Source organism: Chroicocephalus ridibundus, chromosome 4 (assembly GCF_963924245.1).
Source record: "Chroicocephalus ridibundus chromosome 4, bChrRid1.1, whole genome shotgun sequence".
In the NCBI taxonomy this organism is placed as follows: Eukaryota; Metazoa; Chordata; class Aves; order Charadriiformes; family Laridae; genus Chroicocephalus; species Chroicocephalus ridibundus.
The window spans coordinates 20,734,438-20,752,935 of record NC_086287.1 but is presented as its reverse complement, the minus strand read 5'-3'; the positions used below and the strand labels follow the sequence as shown (position 1 = coordinate 20,752,935).

The 18,498-nt window shown below is 48.3% G+C and overlaps 1 protein-coding gene across 2 annotated transcripts in view; it reads right to left on the bottom strand.

The window, feature by feature from the left end:
* Nucleotides 1-2,591: 2,591 nt before the first annotated feature.
* SLC25A22 (solute carrier family 25 member 22) overlaps nt 2,592-18,498 on the bottom strand; it is a 52,322-nt gene continuing 36,415 nt past the window's right edge. For both annotated transcript variants that reach the window (XM_063332170.1, XM_063332171.1), the window contains exons 5-10: nt 17,408-17,498; nt 9,390-9,508; nt 7,570-7,741; nt 6,600-6,754; nt 5,663-5,738; nt 2,592-4,773 (exon numbers count right to left, since the gene is read on the bottom strand). In XM_063332170.1, coding sequence (XP_063188240.1) covers nt 4,620-4,773; nt 5,663-5,738; nt 6,600-6,754; nt 7,570-7,741; nt 9,390-9,508; nt 17,408-17,498 — 767 coding nt within the window. In that variant the 3' untranslated portion in view covers nt 2,592-4,619. The remainder of the gene's footprint in view (nt 4,774-5,662; nt 5,739-6,599; nt 6,755-7,569; nt 7,742-9,389; nt 9,509-17,407; nt 17,499-18,498) is intronic.

Sequence of the window (18,498 nt, the reverse complement as noted above, 5' to 3'; positions counted from 1 at the left end):
CTGCCTTGGTTTGCATGCTAAGGGCATGCTATTAAAAAAAAACAAAACCACAACACACCAACAAAAAAACAAAAGCAAAACCCAGGAGGGCAGTGGGCCCGGGCCACCGAAACCAGGAGCCGGTTCTCCTGGCACTCCCTTCTCCCATAAAGCTGGGGTGCTCCCAGGCCTGGCACGGCGCCCGGAATGCCAGGTTGAACACCCACACAGATCAGTGTTGGAGCACCAGACCGCGGCAGGAGAGGGGCCGGGAGCTGCCTCGGTGGGATGTGGGGACTTCTCGGGATGCTACACGGGCATCAGGAGCATCTCCGGCCCCGCTGTCCGGCCTGGTGGCACTGCCAGTTTACGCAAAAAAAAAAAAAAAAAAAAAAGTTTAAAAAAGGAGGAAAGTCAACCCTGGGTGGTTCAGGGCCAGCATCACCCTTGCAGGGTGCACCCCACCCCCCCCGTGTGGCTCCCCCCCAGCCCTGCCGGCCCCCAGAAGCAAGGCAGGGGGGAAGCAGGCAGCGGGGGGAGGGGGGTCCCGGTGGCCAGTGTATGGCAGCAGCATGTCCCCCCCCACCCACAAAGGGGAAGCAGCACCCAGCTGGGGCTACAGCTGGTTTCCAGTAAGTTGGGTCCTGGGCACGGCCGACTGTGATGGAAAATGGTCCCCCTGGACCTCAGACCATCGCAGTGCAGGTTATGTCAGTTTTTTTGCATTAAATTAGAAGAGAATTAGGGAATAAGCATGATACGAGGCAGGTCACCTGCGGCACAAGCACTCGCCCTCGTTGCTCATCCTTGAGCTGATCTGAGCTCTGCAGGGAGCGGTAAAACAAACCAAAATCCTCCAAGATTTGCAGTTTTTACAAATTTATTACCTAAAGCCTAAAGTGATGGTCATCGGGGCTGAAGCATGGGATTCCGGCCTTTTTCCCTCTACACTTCTTGCTTTTGAAGAAATTTTGCCTTCTTTCCACGAACATCTCCCTACTGCTTACTAGGAACTCCTGCGTGGTTTTCCAGGACCTTGCCCTTTGTTTTTCAGGAAATTTCCCCCTTCCTTCCTAGGAAATCCCCCTATTGCTTACCAGGAAATTTCCCTGTCGGGTGGCAGGGTATTTCCCTCTCATTGCTTTCTAGGAAATTCCTCCTTACTTCCTGGGAAATGGCGTTTTTGCTTTCTAGGAATTTTCTCTCTGCTTATAGGACTTCTATTGCTTTCTAGGAAGTTTCCCTATGATTGGTGCTCCCCAGGAAGCAAGAAATTATTCCCCAAGAAATCTCATTCTTCCTGCCCAGGAAGTTTCCCCTTTTGATTTCCAGCAATTTGCTTTTTTTGCTTTCTGGGAAATTTCCCCCTCTAGGAAATATCACGGTTACTTTCTTAAGAAATGTCACTTTTGCTTTACAGGAATTTCCTCCTTGCTTTCTAGGAATTTTCCTCCTTTGATTTCTAGGCTATCCCCCCGCTGACCTTCAAGGAAGTTCCCTCATTGCTTTTGACAAGTTCCCAGAATCTTTTCCTCTTTGCTTTCAAGGAATTCCCCCTGGCGCTCTCAGGGAAATTCCTCCATCGTCTTGCTGTAAATTTCCCCTTCATTTTCCATGATATTTTACTGTAGCTTTCTAGGAATTCCCCTATTGGCTTCCACGAAATTTCCCTTTTGCTTCATAGGAAGTTTCCCCCAGGGCTTTAGGAAATTTCCTCATTGTGTTCTAGGAAATTCCATCATTCCATGAAGCCATGACAGGGGTGTACGGCACCACCACCAAAATGTATTTAAGGGCAATAAACACCACAATGCCCAAAGAAACTGGAGCCGCAAGAGCCAGGGTTGGGACAGGGCTGACATGGGACAAGGTACAACAGAAAAGGGGCTGGGGGGGTGGAGGACCCTAGGCCAGAGGGACCAGGTAGGACACACAAGGAGTTAAGCCCATGCTGGTTGTTGTCCCCTGCCCAAGGGACAAGTGGCACCGGCAGGGAGGGGAGCAGAGGTGTGTTTCTGTGTGTTTGTTTACTTTCATTTCTCAATACTGCAATCAATACTTAGAGGTTTCTGTTAATCGGTGATTAATTAAGTTGATGGGAATTCTCCCATTTTAAACTCTTTATTTTTTTGGCCAGCTGCACCCTGCCCGGGGGACTCCCGCGGGGCCACAGTCACTACCCCCTGCCACCTCCCCATGCCCTCCTGACTCACGGACTTCTCCGAGCAGCTAGAAATCAGCCCCTGAGGTCACCAGCTCCAACGTGGTGGAAGAAGAGCTGGAGGTTTCATGAGGAAGAGTCAGTTTTACAAAGAGGTTTTTCAAAGCAGCCAAAAGGACAAGGAGAGCTTTCTCTCAACCTCAGCCCTTCACTGCACCACATTTTCCTCCAAATGTAACCCCAGAATACAAACCTGCACACACACACACACACCCCCCCGCCCCCCACATCCCAGCTGCAAGCCACCCAGCTTCAGGAGGCCATCCTTGCAGGCAGAAGGGCAAGCAGAAACCCCACTACTTTTATCATCAAGGTTTCTTTTGAGGACCCTCCTTGTAAATCACAAAGCAGCAAGGAACGGGGCACCTTAAAAAAAAAAAAAAAAAAAAAAAAGAATCTTTCTCTTTTAATCCACCCAAGGGAAATCCAGAGCAAGAGCAGCATCACAGCACTACACACAGCACAGACATCTACCATCATCTTTGCACAGATTCCTTCCCAGATACACAGAGAAGTCATTAAGGAAAAAAGAAAAATGAAGAAAATTATTCACATATGCAAAATGACAAGTAACAAAAGAGCTACAGAACAACTTTTTTGAAGAGAAAAAGGACACATCAAGGAAGAAGGCCCTCAACAGACAGATTTTGCAAAAACCTAACCCAAGAACATTAAAACAGAGGTGGTTTTCTTTTAAACATTAAAAACAGGGATTTTTTTTTTAATTAATTTAAATATACATTTGAAACATAAACACCAAGCAAGCGCCTGGAGAACAAAGCAAAAAGGAGGAATGAAAAGTGAATTCGACCAGTTTCATTTAAACACCAAAGTCGGGTGGATTGCACCAAATGGAATAAATAATGGAGAAGATCACACTGGGTTGGTAGATCTCACACTTAAGATCGTTTAAACTAGAATTAATTACACAGCCCAAGAGAGTACTGAAAGGGGAAGTCCTCTGACAAGTGATGTCAGCCAGGGCAGCGTCCCTTTGACAGAGCAGGTTGTAGGTGTGGATTTGGCCCCTGGCACCCAGCAACAATCACCACCCCGGAAGCGAGCGGGATGACAAGTTTTTGTGATCTAGAGGACTCGACCCCATAATCATCAACACACACACACAGCTCCTCGCTCGGGGTGGAGGAACCCTCTGCCTCTTCCACACCGTCCGGCTCCAAAAACATCCAAGTCAAACATCAAAGCACAACTAGACCTCGTGTTTTCACCCTGCAAGGTGAGCACACAGGCGCGGCATTTCTAATGCAGCCTCCCGAGGCGGGGCACCGCAGAAGGGGAGCAGGCACCTCCTTTCACACACCTGAGGCCAGGCTGGAAAAAAAACTAAAAAAAAAAAAAAATTAAAAAAAAAAAATAAAATCAGCTAATCTATACCTGCGGCCACCATTTTATCACCCCAGGTGTGGGCAGCAGGCTGAAGGAATGTAAGTGGTTTCTTGTTGTTTGGTTTTCTCTCCCCACAATCCCTGCATTAAAAAACAAAACAAAGCAAAACCCCAACCAAAAAAAAACCCGAACGAAAATAACTTGATCCCAAGTTCCTCTCCCTCCCCTGCCTGTAGCCAAGCAGTGAAGCACCTTCGGACACTTGTGTGATCCCACAGACATGTTCCCTACAGAGCAGACATCTCATCTCTGCACCGCACCTGGATGTGCCTGTGACAACTAGTTAGGAGGGACATCCCTTTGCTTTAAAACAAAAATAATTACAAAAATCAATAGTAACAATCCCCTTTCCCTTCCTCTGATTTCCAAGAAGTTCTTTTAAGTCCAATTTGGTTTTGAGAAAGGGAGATGTGAGGGTTTCCAGGCCAAGGAACTTGCCAGATCCAGCATCACCCCTGCTGTGCCTCCGGCGGCGATGAGATGAGCCCCTTTTGTGCAGTGCCTGCTCTTGACCCGGGGCCAGCAGAGCCGAGGAGGGGCTGAGGGGACACAGCTGCCCCTCCAGCTCCTCCTCAGATAGCTGGCTACTCCAGGACAAAAGAGGGGGACTGGGGCGGATGGAGGAGGGTTGTTATTTCTTTCCCATCCCTCTTCCTCCTCGAGGCTGGGAGGAGATTTCTGGGTCTGCAAGCCCAGTCTGTGCTTACCAGTGTCCTTAAGAATGACAATTTTTTTTTTTTTTTTTTTTTAAAAAAAAGGGGAAAGAGAAAAAAAAAAAGATATGCATAATTAGGTGTTGTCCGTGGAAGGAGCGGGAGGGGGCAGGCTCCAGACTGAGACAGAAAAGGGACTCTCTCCCTCCCTGCGTTTGCTCGTCTGGAGACCACATCCCCTCGGCATCTCTGCACGAACTCTTTGTGCTGTTGCTCTGACATCAGTTGACACAGATGATGAACACGGGGAGGAATTCAGCGCTGCAGAAGGCAGGAGGGCACACGCAGGCGCGCCAGGGCTAGGCCCGGTGCTTGGGGAGCATGTCCAGCAGGAACTCCGCAATGCCGATGAAGTAGACAACTTGTGCAATGCCGAAGAGAGGAGCAATGACCAGGGCTCGGCAGTACGCCCCTTTCAGGAAGGCCATGGGCCCTTCCTTCTGCCAGATCTTCCTGGGGGGAAATGGATAAGACAGGTAAGTGCCCATCCCACCCCTCCACCACACCAAGAGAGCCTCTGGCCATGCCCTGGCTTTCTGCCTCCCTCCAGAGACTAAATCCAGGCAAGCACTGTCACCTGGCACTGCCTCCACAGCAGATCATCCTCCATCCCTCATGTTCTCCGTGAATGGCCATGCAGCAACATGCCCCATCCCTATGTCTGGCCAGGAGTGTCTGCCTGGGTCTGGATGCCCAGCTAAGACAACCCCATGCTTGCATCAAAAGGTGCCCCCTGTTCAAAAGCTGAGGCCAACTCCACCCTCAGTACGGGACACAGCCAGATGGCAAGAGACTCTGGCTATAACAGCAATACAGAAGCACAGCACCGGTGGTTTGGAACTCCCTTCATGTTCTGAAGCAGCCAGACCACAGTTTAGTAAGGGGTCAGAGGAGAGCGCGGCTGGGGACAGCCCACTCAGTGCTCCTGCAGCCGCTGTTCAGAGCGGCCCCGGGACAGCTACGAGACTTAATGCTGTAGGATTTTCAGACAAGGCCTTGGGAAATACAACCACAGCATTGCCTCCCTTTGCAGAAATAAAATCTCAGCGTTATGACTGTTCGGGTTTGGACAGATGCATTTAAATATAAATACTATATTTACCTTGCTCAAAATAGGAGGAAGTTCCTCTTTTATATACCTATATATATGAACGGTATATATCTGGTCATAGATCTATAAATCTATATCCCTACAGATAGATAGATAGATAGATAAAAGCACAGGTTTGGAGGGAACCCAAAACAGATAATCTGCTAGTTGGGTCTAGAAGCTGCACTGACTGCCTGGCAGCAGCAGATATTGTACATCTGATGTGGTGGCCTGCTCCACAAGGAGTCTTACTTGGTGCAGTCCAGGATTCCTGAGTAGGTGTCCTCATTCACTCCTCTCTGCAAGGACTGCAGCCGCGTTTTGATCACTAGGGAGACAGGGAGACAGTGGTGAGCATTGGGAATGTAGCACACTCTTCAGTAGGCAAGAGCCACCCTGAGAATAAGGCCTTTGAAATACAGTCAAAATGAGACCACCAAGAACACGGACCATTTTCACGTACATATCAGCAAAATAGGGGAAAACAAACAAATGGATAAAAGAAAAACACAGCCACTCAAAACTTACACCCTCCCCTCACTGTGACCAAGGTTTCCAAGGCTGACTTAAGCTTTAAACGCTTCTAAATTCAGACAGCTTTCTGCAAAGTGGGAACTGATTTTCAAATACTCAACTCCTTCTGGAAGAAGTATCTAAAATATACAAAGCTGCCTGTACATTTCTTCACACCTTGGAGCATGTGCAATGTTGGGGAGAGAGGAGTTACTTTCTGGTGTTTTTCACAGCAGAGAAACCAAGGTGGTATTTAAGGCAGATGCTGTGGAGCGGAAGAAAAGGCCGCAGATTTGAGGCTCCCCCTGGTTGTCCATGAACGTACGCATGTAAGTGGTCTGCATACTATCACTCCACATGGAAACATGCCTTTTCAGGAGCATGTTCACAGACTTTCCCACGAAGAATGACTGAAATGAATGACACCCTCTTCCTGATTTACCTAACAAGTACTGCAAACCTCTGTGCAAGCTGTGGCCGAAGGTATAGCTCAGCTACAGGAAACATTGTCTGAGCTGGAGTGAGCTCAGACAGCAGTGTACCTCCCGTACCTCCCTGTGTGCTCGTGCTGCAAAGAGGCTGGCATGGTCACCCTCCTCCTCACCTAGCCCACTCATGGGCCTCTGACTCCTGTCACTTGGCACCAGGCCACCAGCACAGGCTACTTGGGACTTACCGTCACACGGATTGACAGCCACCGCAGCCGTACTGCCAGCCACACATCCGGAGAGGAAAGACACGTAAAACGGAGCCTTGACATTGGGGTCTTTCTGGCCCAGTTTGTTCAGGTTTGCAAACAGTGGGAAGTAAACAATGGAGAATGGGACATCCCTGCAGTGGGGAGGGAGGAAGGGGAAGAAAGAAGAACAAAGTCAGATGAGCAAAGTCAGAGCATGACACCAACAAACTGAGCATCAAAGGAAGGGCTGCAAGCATCACGCGTTGGCAGCACAGTCACAAGTGCAACCCAGACATCCCTGCTCTGCAATTACAAGGCAGACAGGAGCCGAAATGCAGCAGGGGCAAAACACACTCCACAAAGGACAACAGGCCCACGGGAGGCATACAGCCCCGCAGGGTCAATGGCCTCCCCCTCATCTTTCAACACTCAATCCCAGGACATTCAGAGATCAATCGTTTTGTCCATTTTTGTTAATTACAAGAGGTTCATATTCTGTCCCCCATCCCACTAGGCATTTTTTTAGCTCTGCCTTTGTTAAAGCTGGAGGGAGGTCACTGTGTGAAAACCCAGGTAAAGAGTGACAAAGCAGGCACCAGTCCTTGCATCCAATATGCTCAACGGGCCAGAACCCGTTTCACACTCTGGAGACTCAGGCTGACAGTTCTGCTTTGCTAGCTCACAAGGACTTCTCTACAGTGTTAAAATATGGACCATGGGGGAGACAAAAACCTTCCACAGAAAGCAGCAGAATTAAATCTTCCAGGAACAAAAAGGCAGCCTCCCTTGCTTCCCTGACCTTCCCTTCTTTAATGCGCAAAACCTGTGCATGGGAACCAAACCAAATCAAACACAGACCCCCTGAAGCCAATACACCCCTTTTGCAGGCTCATCCCCTGGATGGCTGGTGCTTTAGGTTCAAGACTAGGAACATGAGTGCCCTGTGCTCAAGCCCACGCCATCCTACCTTAGCAGCGTGGCTCCTAGGCCTTTGTAGAGTCCTGCAATGCCTTTGCTCCGCAGCAGCTCCCTTGTTATCTGTGTTGCCGTGGTGCGCGTTTCCACTGCTGGCTCCGCCGCCCCCGCCGCAGAGGAAGAGGAGAGCTGGGCCTGCGCTGCCATCAGCTTCTTCTGTGCCGCTGGGGAGAAGTGGAGAGCGCACTGGTCTGCAAAATGCTCAACAGCAGCCTCTTGCTGCCCAGTGCCACGGGATGAGGAGGAAGAGGCACATCTCTAGCTGCACCAAAATATGCAGACTAAGGACAGCCAGGTGCCCTGCAAGGTTTTCCTCCCAGTCTACCCATCTCCCTCAGACTAAGACAACCCAGCTTGTCCCAGTCTCGGCTGCCGCCACACCACAACACTGTCTGCTGCACTCTCCTACCAACTGGTTTTACCTAAGCAGAAGCAGCCTGTCACACACAACCTCCGTGCTGCAGAGAAAAGGAGCAGGCAGATGACAGTACCTGCTTCCAGCTATGTCCCGGAGGCCCCGATAGGACAAACCAAATAGACACAATAAACAAGAAACCTTCAACAGTTCTGTTCTTTGCTTCCTTCCCTTGAAAGCAATCATTAACCTGGGGAGTTCCTCAGCCACATTTATAAACGCAACCTGGTTTCTCCCAGCCTTTTTCAAACCGATGCATTTCTGCTCTTTGGCCAGAAGATGGAGAGCACATCAACCTGTAGGCAATGCTCTGGCTGCCACAGGCACACCACGCAGAGAACAGGCTGTTCACAGCAGCAAAAGCCTCTTCTGAACCCTCAAACCATGGCTTAATTCCTTCAAACATTTTAAAATAATACACACAAAGGGGATAAGGTCTGCATTAAAAACAGCAAAGAGAGGAAAGAAAAAGTAAATCCATGATTATTCATGAATGCTACATCAAAGGAGAGATTAAAGGACAAATTGGCGCGTTTTCCAGGAAGGGCCACAAACATGGTATCTAACAGTGTCATGCCAGGCTCGTGGGGAACGAGGCCATACCCTGGGCTGACCTCTGGAAGAGATTAAGGCGACAGCAAACAGCTCTTTTCCCCAGAGTCTCCACACCAGACTGGTCTCTGTTCTGACCAGAAACGGCACACGGTGTTTCAGCCAGAGGGCTCGCACTCCCTCCTGTCTCTGCCTGCCAGCTCCTGCCCACAGCCCTGAAAGCCTGACCCCAAACCTCTTCCAAATCTAGTATGCCAGGAGAATTTTATTTACTGCTTCAGCTGAGACAACTACTGCTTTTGTCAGGAGGAAAAAAAACAACTAAAAAGCAGAGAGTAACAGGGGAGACAAGTCAATTGGAAAGGACACATCCCCTGGGGAAGCTGTTAGGCAGGTGCTTCAGAGCGGCAGAAGACAGAGAACAGACATCAGAAAACATGGAGATGGAGGAAGCACTACAGGAAAAGCACTGGCGGATGCTAATCTGTTCTTGGGTGCACAGTAACTAACAAGTTTTAATCCTCACAAGCTGACCACCCAGTCATCTTTCCTCTGTCTCTCCATCCACAGCATTTGCTGTTTCACTTGCCAAGCCTATTGCCTTGAGCAAAAAAAAAAAAAAAAAAAAAATCCATCACCTTTTGTAACTGCAAAGCCAGATGAGCAAAGAGTTGGGGGAAACAAGCTGGGAAGAGGAGAAAATTCCGCTACAGCCTGAGATACCTCTGACTTGGGAGACCAGGTGGAAGGTTTTCTCCACTCATTCCCTCCCCTCTGCCTTGACAGCCCAGTCCCACCCCCTTTCCCCCGCCCGCTCAGTCCACAGGGAAGAGAAGCCCACGTACCAATTCGCCCTGCATCCTGCAGCTGGATTTTGAGCATCTCCATGGGAGTGGTGACAATCACCTGGCAGGTACCTGCACCGCAGCCCGCCAGCATCTCCCTCAGCAGTGTCAGCTTTTTCCTGCCCAAAGAAAAGAGAGAGAGAGTCAGTCAGAGGAGGTGGCCTGGAGTAACACTGGAGCAACTGGATTCAGGGACTCGGGGCACACTTCTGACCCTGGGGGTTACAGGACAGGCAGGCTGGGGGAACCTGCTAGGCTTGACAGTTCAGCATAGCCCAAGCTTGTCACCTCTGACAGAATCACCTGGTTTGCAGGAAAAGACCCCTTTTTTCCCCCAGAAACAAAACATTCAGAAAAAGTCCCAAGCCCACCCAGAACAGCCCCAGACAAGAGCACACAACCACCTCCATCCCCAGGGAGAGAACTGCAGCGCTCTTCCATCCCAGCATTGCCCCCAGTCAGGGCACAGCCTTCAGAAAGAATATCGCTTCAGAGGGCAGCAGAGGACCCGAGTATTAACGGGGATAAGCAGCTTTCCTTCTGCCAGCCTAGTCCTTTAAACACATTCAACAACCCCATAAACAAGCAAACAGAGACCACAGGGCAAGGAGGCAAAGGGGAAAAATATTCAAGTTGCTGCTTTGGAGTTCTCAGACAAAAGTAAAATAAATAAACAGCAAACATGAGAGTCAGTGAGGCAGTTCCACTGCAGTTCGGAACGTCTTCACCTCATCAGCCTTTCCAAACCTGAAAAAAGTGGCCATTGCACTAAACTGGTCTTGCCTAAGGGATGGGATGGACCCCCGGCACTGCATCATTGTGCATCCTTGGCACTAGAGAGCAGGTATTATCAGCAACATGTTCTTGCCTAACAAAACGCAGCAATTCATAGGTCCCTCCATCCCAAAGCCACGAAACAGCCCAGCTAAGACTACAAAGAGAAACTCAGGATGCAAATGCTCAGAAAGCCTCAATTTTCAGAAACTGATGAGTTTTTAACCTGTAAAAAATCTCACCCTTCAGCACCAGAAAACACTGACTTGATAAAAAAAAAAAAAGCCTCTGATCTTGTCTTTTCTAAAAGGTGGGGCGGGGGGGGGAGCGTATATAAATCACACAGCCAGAGGCAAAGAGCCTCCTCTTATTTCTGTTTTAAATGCAAGTACTATTTTTACTCAACCCAGCCCTGCTCCTGCAGCAATACCTCATCTTAACCTACTCAAGGCGAGCCCCCAGACTGTGGCAACAGCAGTCCCACAATGATAAGCCCTATTCCCTTGCAAAACCAAGCCACACTCCCTTACTGGGGGGTTCACAAGCACGCACACCCAGCAGAGCTGTGGCACTGTGGGCCAGCAAAGAAGTTTCAGTGCCAACCCTATAGGAAAGGGAGAGGAGATATGCTGTAATCCTGCTGGCCCACCATGTCAGCTGGGCTGATTTCTCCACCTCTCATCTTCTCCAGGGAGAGTATCAGAGCAGGGGATTAGAGGCACAGAGCCACAACGGAGATTACCAGCAACTAAATATAGAGCTCTCCTGTTAGTCTGAAGGGAGGAACGTTTCACGCTCTCCCCTTTCCAAATTCCCCTATAGATGAGAAGCTGTAAGGAACAATCCCTCACGTGGAGTGACGGACACTGAAGCATGCACGGCAAGCTTTTCTGGAGATACGCAGGTATCAGGGTGTGCAAATCCAGAGGTCCCCCCCAACACTGATACCTGGAGGTGGCCAACTTGTGGCTCTTGGGTGGCCCGAAGCACAGTGCTAGTCTCTGTGCTTCTGAATGCGGTCAGCAGGAAGGCTGCACAACTCCTAGCCCAGCCATGGGAGGATGTAAACCTCCCAAAGGAGGTAGCTCCCAGTCCCCCTCTACGGCACAACAGAGCATCTCCCACTCTACCAAGAGCCCTGGAGCATCCCTGGAGTACCTGCCTCCTGGCTGTCATCCAGAGTGACCACTTCGATACTCAGGTCAAAAGACGAAGATGACCTGCCCTATGTGTTCATATGTGGACCATTACCCCAGCCAACAAAAGTCAGCCTGGACTCCATGGAGCTATGCCAGTGTGACCCAGCGAAGGACTTACGTGCGTGGGTGTATTTTAGGGATGTCAAACAGGTACATCAAAAGCATCTAGAACAAGGGCTCTCAGCTTTTGGTTTGCATATTCTAGGAATTAGGGGGAGGCCAAGAAAAAAAATAGCTTAAGATAAGCAAACCTTTTGTCAGAAGGTTTAAAATTTGCCATACAGAGCAAATTCCCTTTTCAAACTCCCTTTGTAAAACCTTACCTGCACATGTGCAAAACCTGCACATAAAAGGAGTTTGAAAATGGTTCATCTCCAGATGACAAAGGGGTTTAAATATTTAAGGCACCACAGGCCTTATCCTCTGGTTTAAAAACTGGCATAGCTCAACTAATTTCAAAGGCTGGAACACCATCAAGGATCTGGTCCTACAAACGCAGAAACCACCTTTTATCACAGCAAGAAGGTGTTAAATATAACATAGACACAATAGCCCCAAATTCTGCACTGGCAGAAATCAGTCATTACACTTTTTAAACTGACATACAATTAATTACTGACAAATCAACGTCAAATGGGAAGGGGAGAACATTCATGCTCAATCTAAGAGTTTCAAACTAGAGCTGAAAAATAAGCAAGTTAAAAAGGAGGAAGCAGAGGTTTATGGAGAGCTTTTCAAGAGCAATGCATCAGTCCAAAGTTAGGATCTCTGAAAGCACTGGTATGTTGATGTCACATGGGAGCAGAGTAGGACTTTTTTCAAGTTTATGAAAAATCTCAACCATGTAGAAGTTGACTGTGTTTGGGCAGGAACCAAAACCAGACATTCTGGAATAAGGATGACAAGATTTCCAAAGACAGGAAATCATTGACCTAAGGAAACATCCATATGAAGCAGTGTGTTCCCATTTACTACCCAAGAGGCTACTGTCCCCAGCTTGGACATCTCACTCAAAATAACCTCTGCCTCTGGTCTGTCAACCCAACAGATTGTAGAAAGTTCCCCAGGTTTCAAACCAGAGAGAGTCAGTTGCTTTCAAACAATTTAAATAGTGGGTCTTTGATACGGATTAGGGGAGCAACACGCAGGAGGTGTCCTTCAAAGGGAGGGCAACCTGTCTGCCACAGCCACACGGGGACATGCACACAAACTGCCAGTCAGTCCCTTTAACCCAACCCCTGACCTTCCAAGAGGGAACGATAAGCTCCTGCAACCACACTTCAGAAAAGCTGGAGCTATGATACTGAGAAACACAAAAGAAAGAAACTTCCCATTACAAGGTCCCTCTCGCTTCTAGTGCCAGCGAAAAATGCTTCAGACAAGCAAAACAAAACACAGATGTGGGACAGATCTGCCTCAAAGTAATGCCACCAGCAACCCGATCTAGTGGGAGGTGTCCCTGCCCGTGGCAGGGAGGTTGGAGCTAGATGATCTTTAAGGTTCCTTCCAACTCTAACCATTCTACGATTCTATGAGATGTTGCTCTGGCAGACATTACTCCAGGTATGGTACAACCTGCCTCTGGCTGCAGGAGCTCTGTGTTGCATGTTTGGACTAAGTCAAGAGAAAGGCGATTCTGTGTCTGCACCCATTATATCAGGTTTGCCCTGGCAGGAGATCCCAAGTGTTTTTTTTCCAATACAAATGTCTGTGGAAGTGAACAATGGACAGGGCAACACGGCTGGGCATGCTGAACACGGACATAACCCGTTTTTTGTCCCAAGACACATGCCTGGAATACACCCTCCTGTGTCTATTCTGTGATTAAACAGCCCATCTCTAGCTCCCTCTAGATTAACAGCTGAACGTGCATTTACTTTCTGGCTGACCTTTGATATCTGTAACTTCAATCCACTATAATTCCCTGAGCCTCTGTGTGCTAAATAAAAGATTCCCCCCCAGACAGCTATCCCTGAATAGGCACAGTGAGATTATCAGCTCTTAACTGGCTCTTTCTCTAGGGGAAGGGTTGGATTCCCCCACCTACAAGTCCCAGTGGGTTGGATGAGGGTTATCTGCATTAAAGAAGTGTCTGGATATCCAGTAGATAACTACAGGAGATGCTGTGTTGGCCCAGAGAAAAGACCAAAGCACACCGTATGCAAGGAGACACTGCAGCTCAGCATCAGGACTAGCGGCAGCATCCCTCCTTCCTAAATCAAGAATCTCCCTTTACAGACTGTCTACGAGCATTCTGCAGCTAAAGGATCAACCAGGCCATGCAATGGCTACTTAAACAGATGCCACTGAAGAGATGGTCCACGTATTTTAGGAAAGCCTGAAAGAGGAGAAGATGAAGGAAGGAGCCCTGGAGAGACGTATCAGCTGGGACGGCAATGGAGAACAAGCTCGAGTCTCCCCATCTGCATAGTAGAGAAGGAAAAGTGCCTTCCTTGTCTCAGGATTTCAGTTGGCTATTTCTCTTCTCTGAGCAAAGCTACAAGGCAGGGGGAAGCATAAAGGAAGAAAATTTGTTGGCATCAGCAAAAACACAATTAACGCAATCGTGCTGGTCTTCTGAGCTGCTAAGTCAGCAGATTGCCAGCCTTTGCTCCAGAACAGCAAACAAAATGAAGGTCAAGATCAAAGAGGACAGGAAAAGCAAGGGCATAACACACCTTGGACAGGAGCAGCAGGAAACTCATCCAGGGACACTACAGAGTTTTTATGAGCAAGAAATCGCTTTTATAAGAAGCCATGAGACACTTTTTACCACAGCCAAGGCAGAGTATTTAACCAAGAACCTGAAAAATTAACAGCAAAACCTGGGAAACCCATGCCAAACACAACAGCTATCTGGCACTCAACACTTTGGAGATAAACGTGAAACCTTGTAGGACACTTTAAAGGGACTGGTTTTTTATGAAGTGTTTAATACCCAATTTAAGAGGACGTAAGAAGTAGGCAATACTTACATCTATCAAAGAGGCTTCACACACTGAGCACCCAAAAATTCAACAATGTACTTTAAACGCATGCTGATGTACTAACGATTTAAATCGCTTTCTTAGCTTCATACCCAAGTGCTTCACATTCAAGTGCTTCACTTAACCCCCATGACTCCTCACATCCTCTGCTCTATTTTAACAGCAGCTGTGAGATCACGGGTCTCTCAACACATCCAGCTTCAGAAATCCAGAGGAGAAAAAAAATCCCATCTGTTTCCAGCCACCTGAAGGTTCGAAGTTCCCCCTCTCTCGCGTCCTGCCTTCCCCAGCCATGTGGTCCAGCCAGCACAGAGTGCCACAGGAACAAGGACCTAGCTGAAGACTCTTCTACGGGTCACATCTTTTACTACTTCTCCTGAGAATTGCAGAGGCCACCAGGCCAAAATCGTCACAAAATAATGTTTGATCTTTATTGCCTTTCTCTAGCAGGGTCATGAGGTGCCCTTCAGGTTTTTCTGTATCTTGGTTTTCCTCCTTTCCTCCATGGCATAGCAAGGGGATTTCCATCACTCACACAACTCACCCCAGGCCTCCCTTGTTCCTAAAATGACCGGGACACCTTGGGAGGACCAACACAGTTTTGTTTCCTCATGAAACAAGAAGCTGCAGCAGTAGGCTGTCATAATGGTCTTGACATCAAAATAGAAACAGGCAAAGAAGCAGAAATCAAGCCCCATTAGCCTGTAAGCACGCATCCTTCCTGCATCAAAAGGAGGGGAAAAACATTGTACAGGCAGGAGTGTCCCCCTGAGCTAGTCCCATGGGGGAGAGGGCTGCAGGAACAGACATCTCCAGACTCAAGGAGATGGGTGCACCAACAAGGGCATGAGATCCCACTGCCGCAATATGCTACCTCCAGCAGCATCCAAGATCACGGCCAGGGAAAAGGGAGTCTAGCACAATCCTACAGTGATACATCCCCAAAATAGTCTCCCAGCAATTTGCAGCCAGGAGCTTCCTACGACACAGGTGTTGTTTTCAGTCAGGCCTTTCAAAAACAGGCTTTATGCCACTTTTTTTCCTAGCATTTTAAAAGCAAGTTCATTTCAACACTAAGTTTCTCAAAGGATAAAAAAAATAAAAATAATGCACACTAAGAGTTGTGTAACTTGAGGCTGTTTTGGGTCATGCTGGATTTGCCACACTCTCTCTGGTCCACGCGTGCTTCTTCCACTTGCACACAGAAGACACGCTCAGCATATTTTAATCAGCAAATACTGACAGAACATGCACATTTTATCAGACAGGGCTCTCCAATTCATGCAACACGTCTCGAGCAAAGCACTAGAAGCTTAGCAACAAAGGCATTCAATGTCAAACAGGTCTAGAAGACTCTTCCAGCTCCGAGCCAGAAAAGCACCAGAGCATCCTTTGGGATGCTGGCCTAAGAGCACAGCATAGTATGAATGTATAGCAGATAGTTTGGCTTGTGCAAAAAGGACTTTGGTCCTTTTTTCAGTATCATGTTGCTGCTCCAGGTCACTGTAGTGCCAGTCCCATCAGCGCATGTGTTTTAGGAGAACAGAGTGTCTCACTCCTGGCAAAACTCTCTAGCTCTTTATTCTGAATCAAGCACAGCACAACATCCATGTCACGTGTGGATCTGCCAGGAACCCAGAAGTCAAACGGGAAGAGGTCTGGTGAAGACCTCAGCTGCTCATGGAAACAGCTGCATCCCACTTACCCAAACACCCGCTCAAAGCCCACCTCAGCACTGAGAGGCAGACACACACATTTGTCCCATGAGGAAGTCTTTAACTCTCATAGTGTGTGGCAGCTTGGCACCCTTTCATCTTCCCTGTACAACATACTAAGCCCTCACTTCATAAGTGGTGGCAAAGAGCTAGCTGTGCTCCTGTCTACTGCAGTATGCCAAGGCCCGCCACGTTGTCTGCTGCACGGATCAGACCCACACCTTGGTAGAAGTGAGGAGCAATGAGGACATCACCACCTCCCACTGTCTGAGCAGAGCGCAGAAGAGACACTATTTGAAGAGACAGAAAATCACAAACAGCTGCGAGCTGATGAGTCACACAGACATATGTTCGCTGCTACTTTAAAAGACTCCAGAACAAAAAAAATTAGGTACATGAAAAAGAGATCCTCAATCTGTGTCAGTCCACAATCTCCACTGAAGTTGTCAAGCTACTGATCTGCAGCAGTTGTGACTGACGTGGTATGTTATGGAAAGTTGTTAAACCAAGTAATTGTGGGATAGTCTTGCATTTTCAGTGAGGCTTTGCCCCATCACTGCTGATGGGAAGAGTCAGGATCATAACCCAAGCAGGCTGTTTTCTAACTACTATCACTGAGGAATGGAGAGAGTGCCCTTCACTGTCTGTCTCTGGAGAAAGGTCTTGGTCTGAAGGGAGACACAAGCGTTCTCCAATTTGCAAGGGAAATATCTTGGTGAAAACAGCATGAAATATTCGAGGTCCAGCCCCTCTCAACTGCTTAGCTATCAGCTTTTACTCACATTTAATTCACTTGCAAGCTAAACAGATAATTTTATTCCTTCAGCATTTATTTGAAGGTCAGCTGCAAGTGCCCTTTGTCAATTCAGATTCACCACCTCTCTAAAACTATTTTCAAGCTGCAAAAGGACAAAAGGGATGCCAAGTTTGGGGTCTACAGAACTTGACTTGCCATCTGTTCAAGCCAGAAAGAGCATAACAGCATCCAATAGGGTGCTGAGGACAAGGGTCCTCCCAGCAGCTGTCTGAGCAGTGATCAGTGCCATTGGGTTCCTCTCAAATATTCTGCCTACAAATTCTGGATCTGCTAACCTTGGCTTAGATCTGGGACTATTTTTAGGAGCTCAAATAAAAAGCAATCATGCAGTGGAGTGCTTTTCACTTCCCATTTTAGACATTACATCCTTAGCCCGAATGTCATCACCAGCTAAGCTGTTCAAGGTCAACTCATATTTCAGTCATCACATCACCCCATTCCACCTTTGCCCTGATAACTCATCAGACTTGTCTCAAGAGCCGGTGTCTTTTAAGTGGAACGTGAAAGGTCTGCACCTCCTACTCACCCGTCTTTGGAGAGGTGATGCCGGAAGAAGTCATTGGCTGCCAGTTTGATAGCCTTTTCTGGTGTCACTAGAGTCAGGTTCACTGCAGCCCCTGGGTAAGGAAAAGAGGAAGAGAACATTCTTTATTCTCGTTGGAGAACGAGAGGAAAGAAACCACTAACTGGATCTTTCAGGAACATGTAAACTCCTGCTCAAAACCAAAGACTGATGAAGGAGAGCTCCCGATGCCCCAAAGGGGTTTAGAAACATGAAACACCACTGGAAATTAATGGGATTTCTGCTTTCCAACACTTTGGGTTTTTTAAAACAACCCCTGACGTGTTTCTACTCCATTTGCAATATGATTTTTGTAATTTCTTCAGCTTCACTACTACCTCCCACCATGCATACACGCATCCTCCTCTCTCATCCAAGGATGCATTCCTATGAATCCAGAAGGATGCAGATCAGACCTTCCAGATAGGAGTACAAGTTGGATTAATAACCAGTCCCAAGCCTTTTGCAAATATTTTGTGATGCTGAGAAGCAAAAGCCCCACACCCCACCTTCTTTCTAGTGTCCCTGACCCACCACCACCAAAAGCAGAGCAGCTTGTTTACCAGGCAGCCCAGAAGAGGCAGAGACACTGAAAGTCCTGGAAGCTGGTTGAAGTCAACTGGCTCATCTGCACAGAAGCCAGCCAGCTCTTGACCAATCCCTGGAGTTAACTGGCTTCCCCTGTATATCACCACTGGGTGTCACCCTCAGAACAGCCACCGTTGAAGAGGCTTTTGGTCCAGCACAAGCTGCAGTGTGCAGAAATTCCCCTCTGACCACCATGGCAAGGCTTGCTGGGGGACCTGGGGTGTAAACAAGCCTTGGCTCCCCCACCACACGCTGGGATGCCCTTTTGTCAGGAGCAACAAACAGCAAATCCCTGTATTGTGCTTGCTACAATGAAAAGGTCTACGTGTCCTGGCTGGCTGCTGTGGGCCATGGACATCGGCATTAGTGTGATGCAGTGGCTGGGAAGGCAGCTTTCAAGCTGCCCTGGGGGAAATGGGGTGAGGGGAGGACCAGTCCCTTCTGAGCATACTGGGCTTTGCACCATT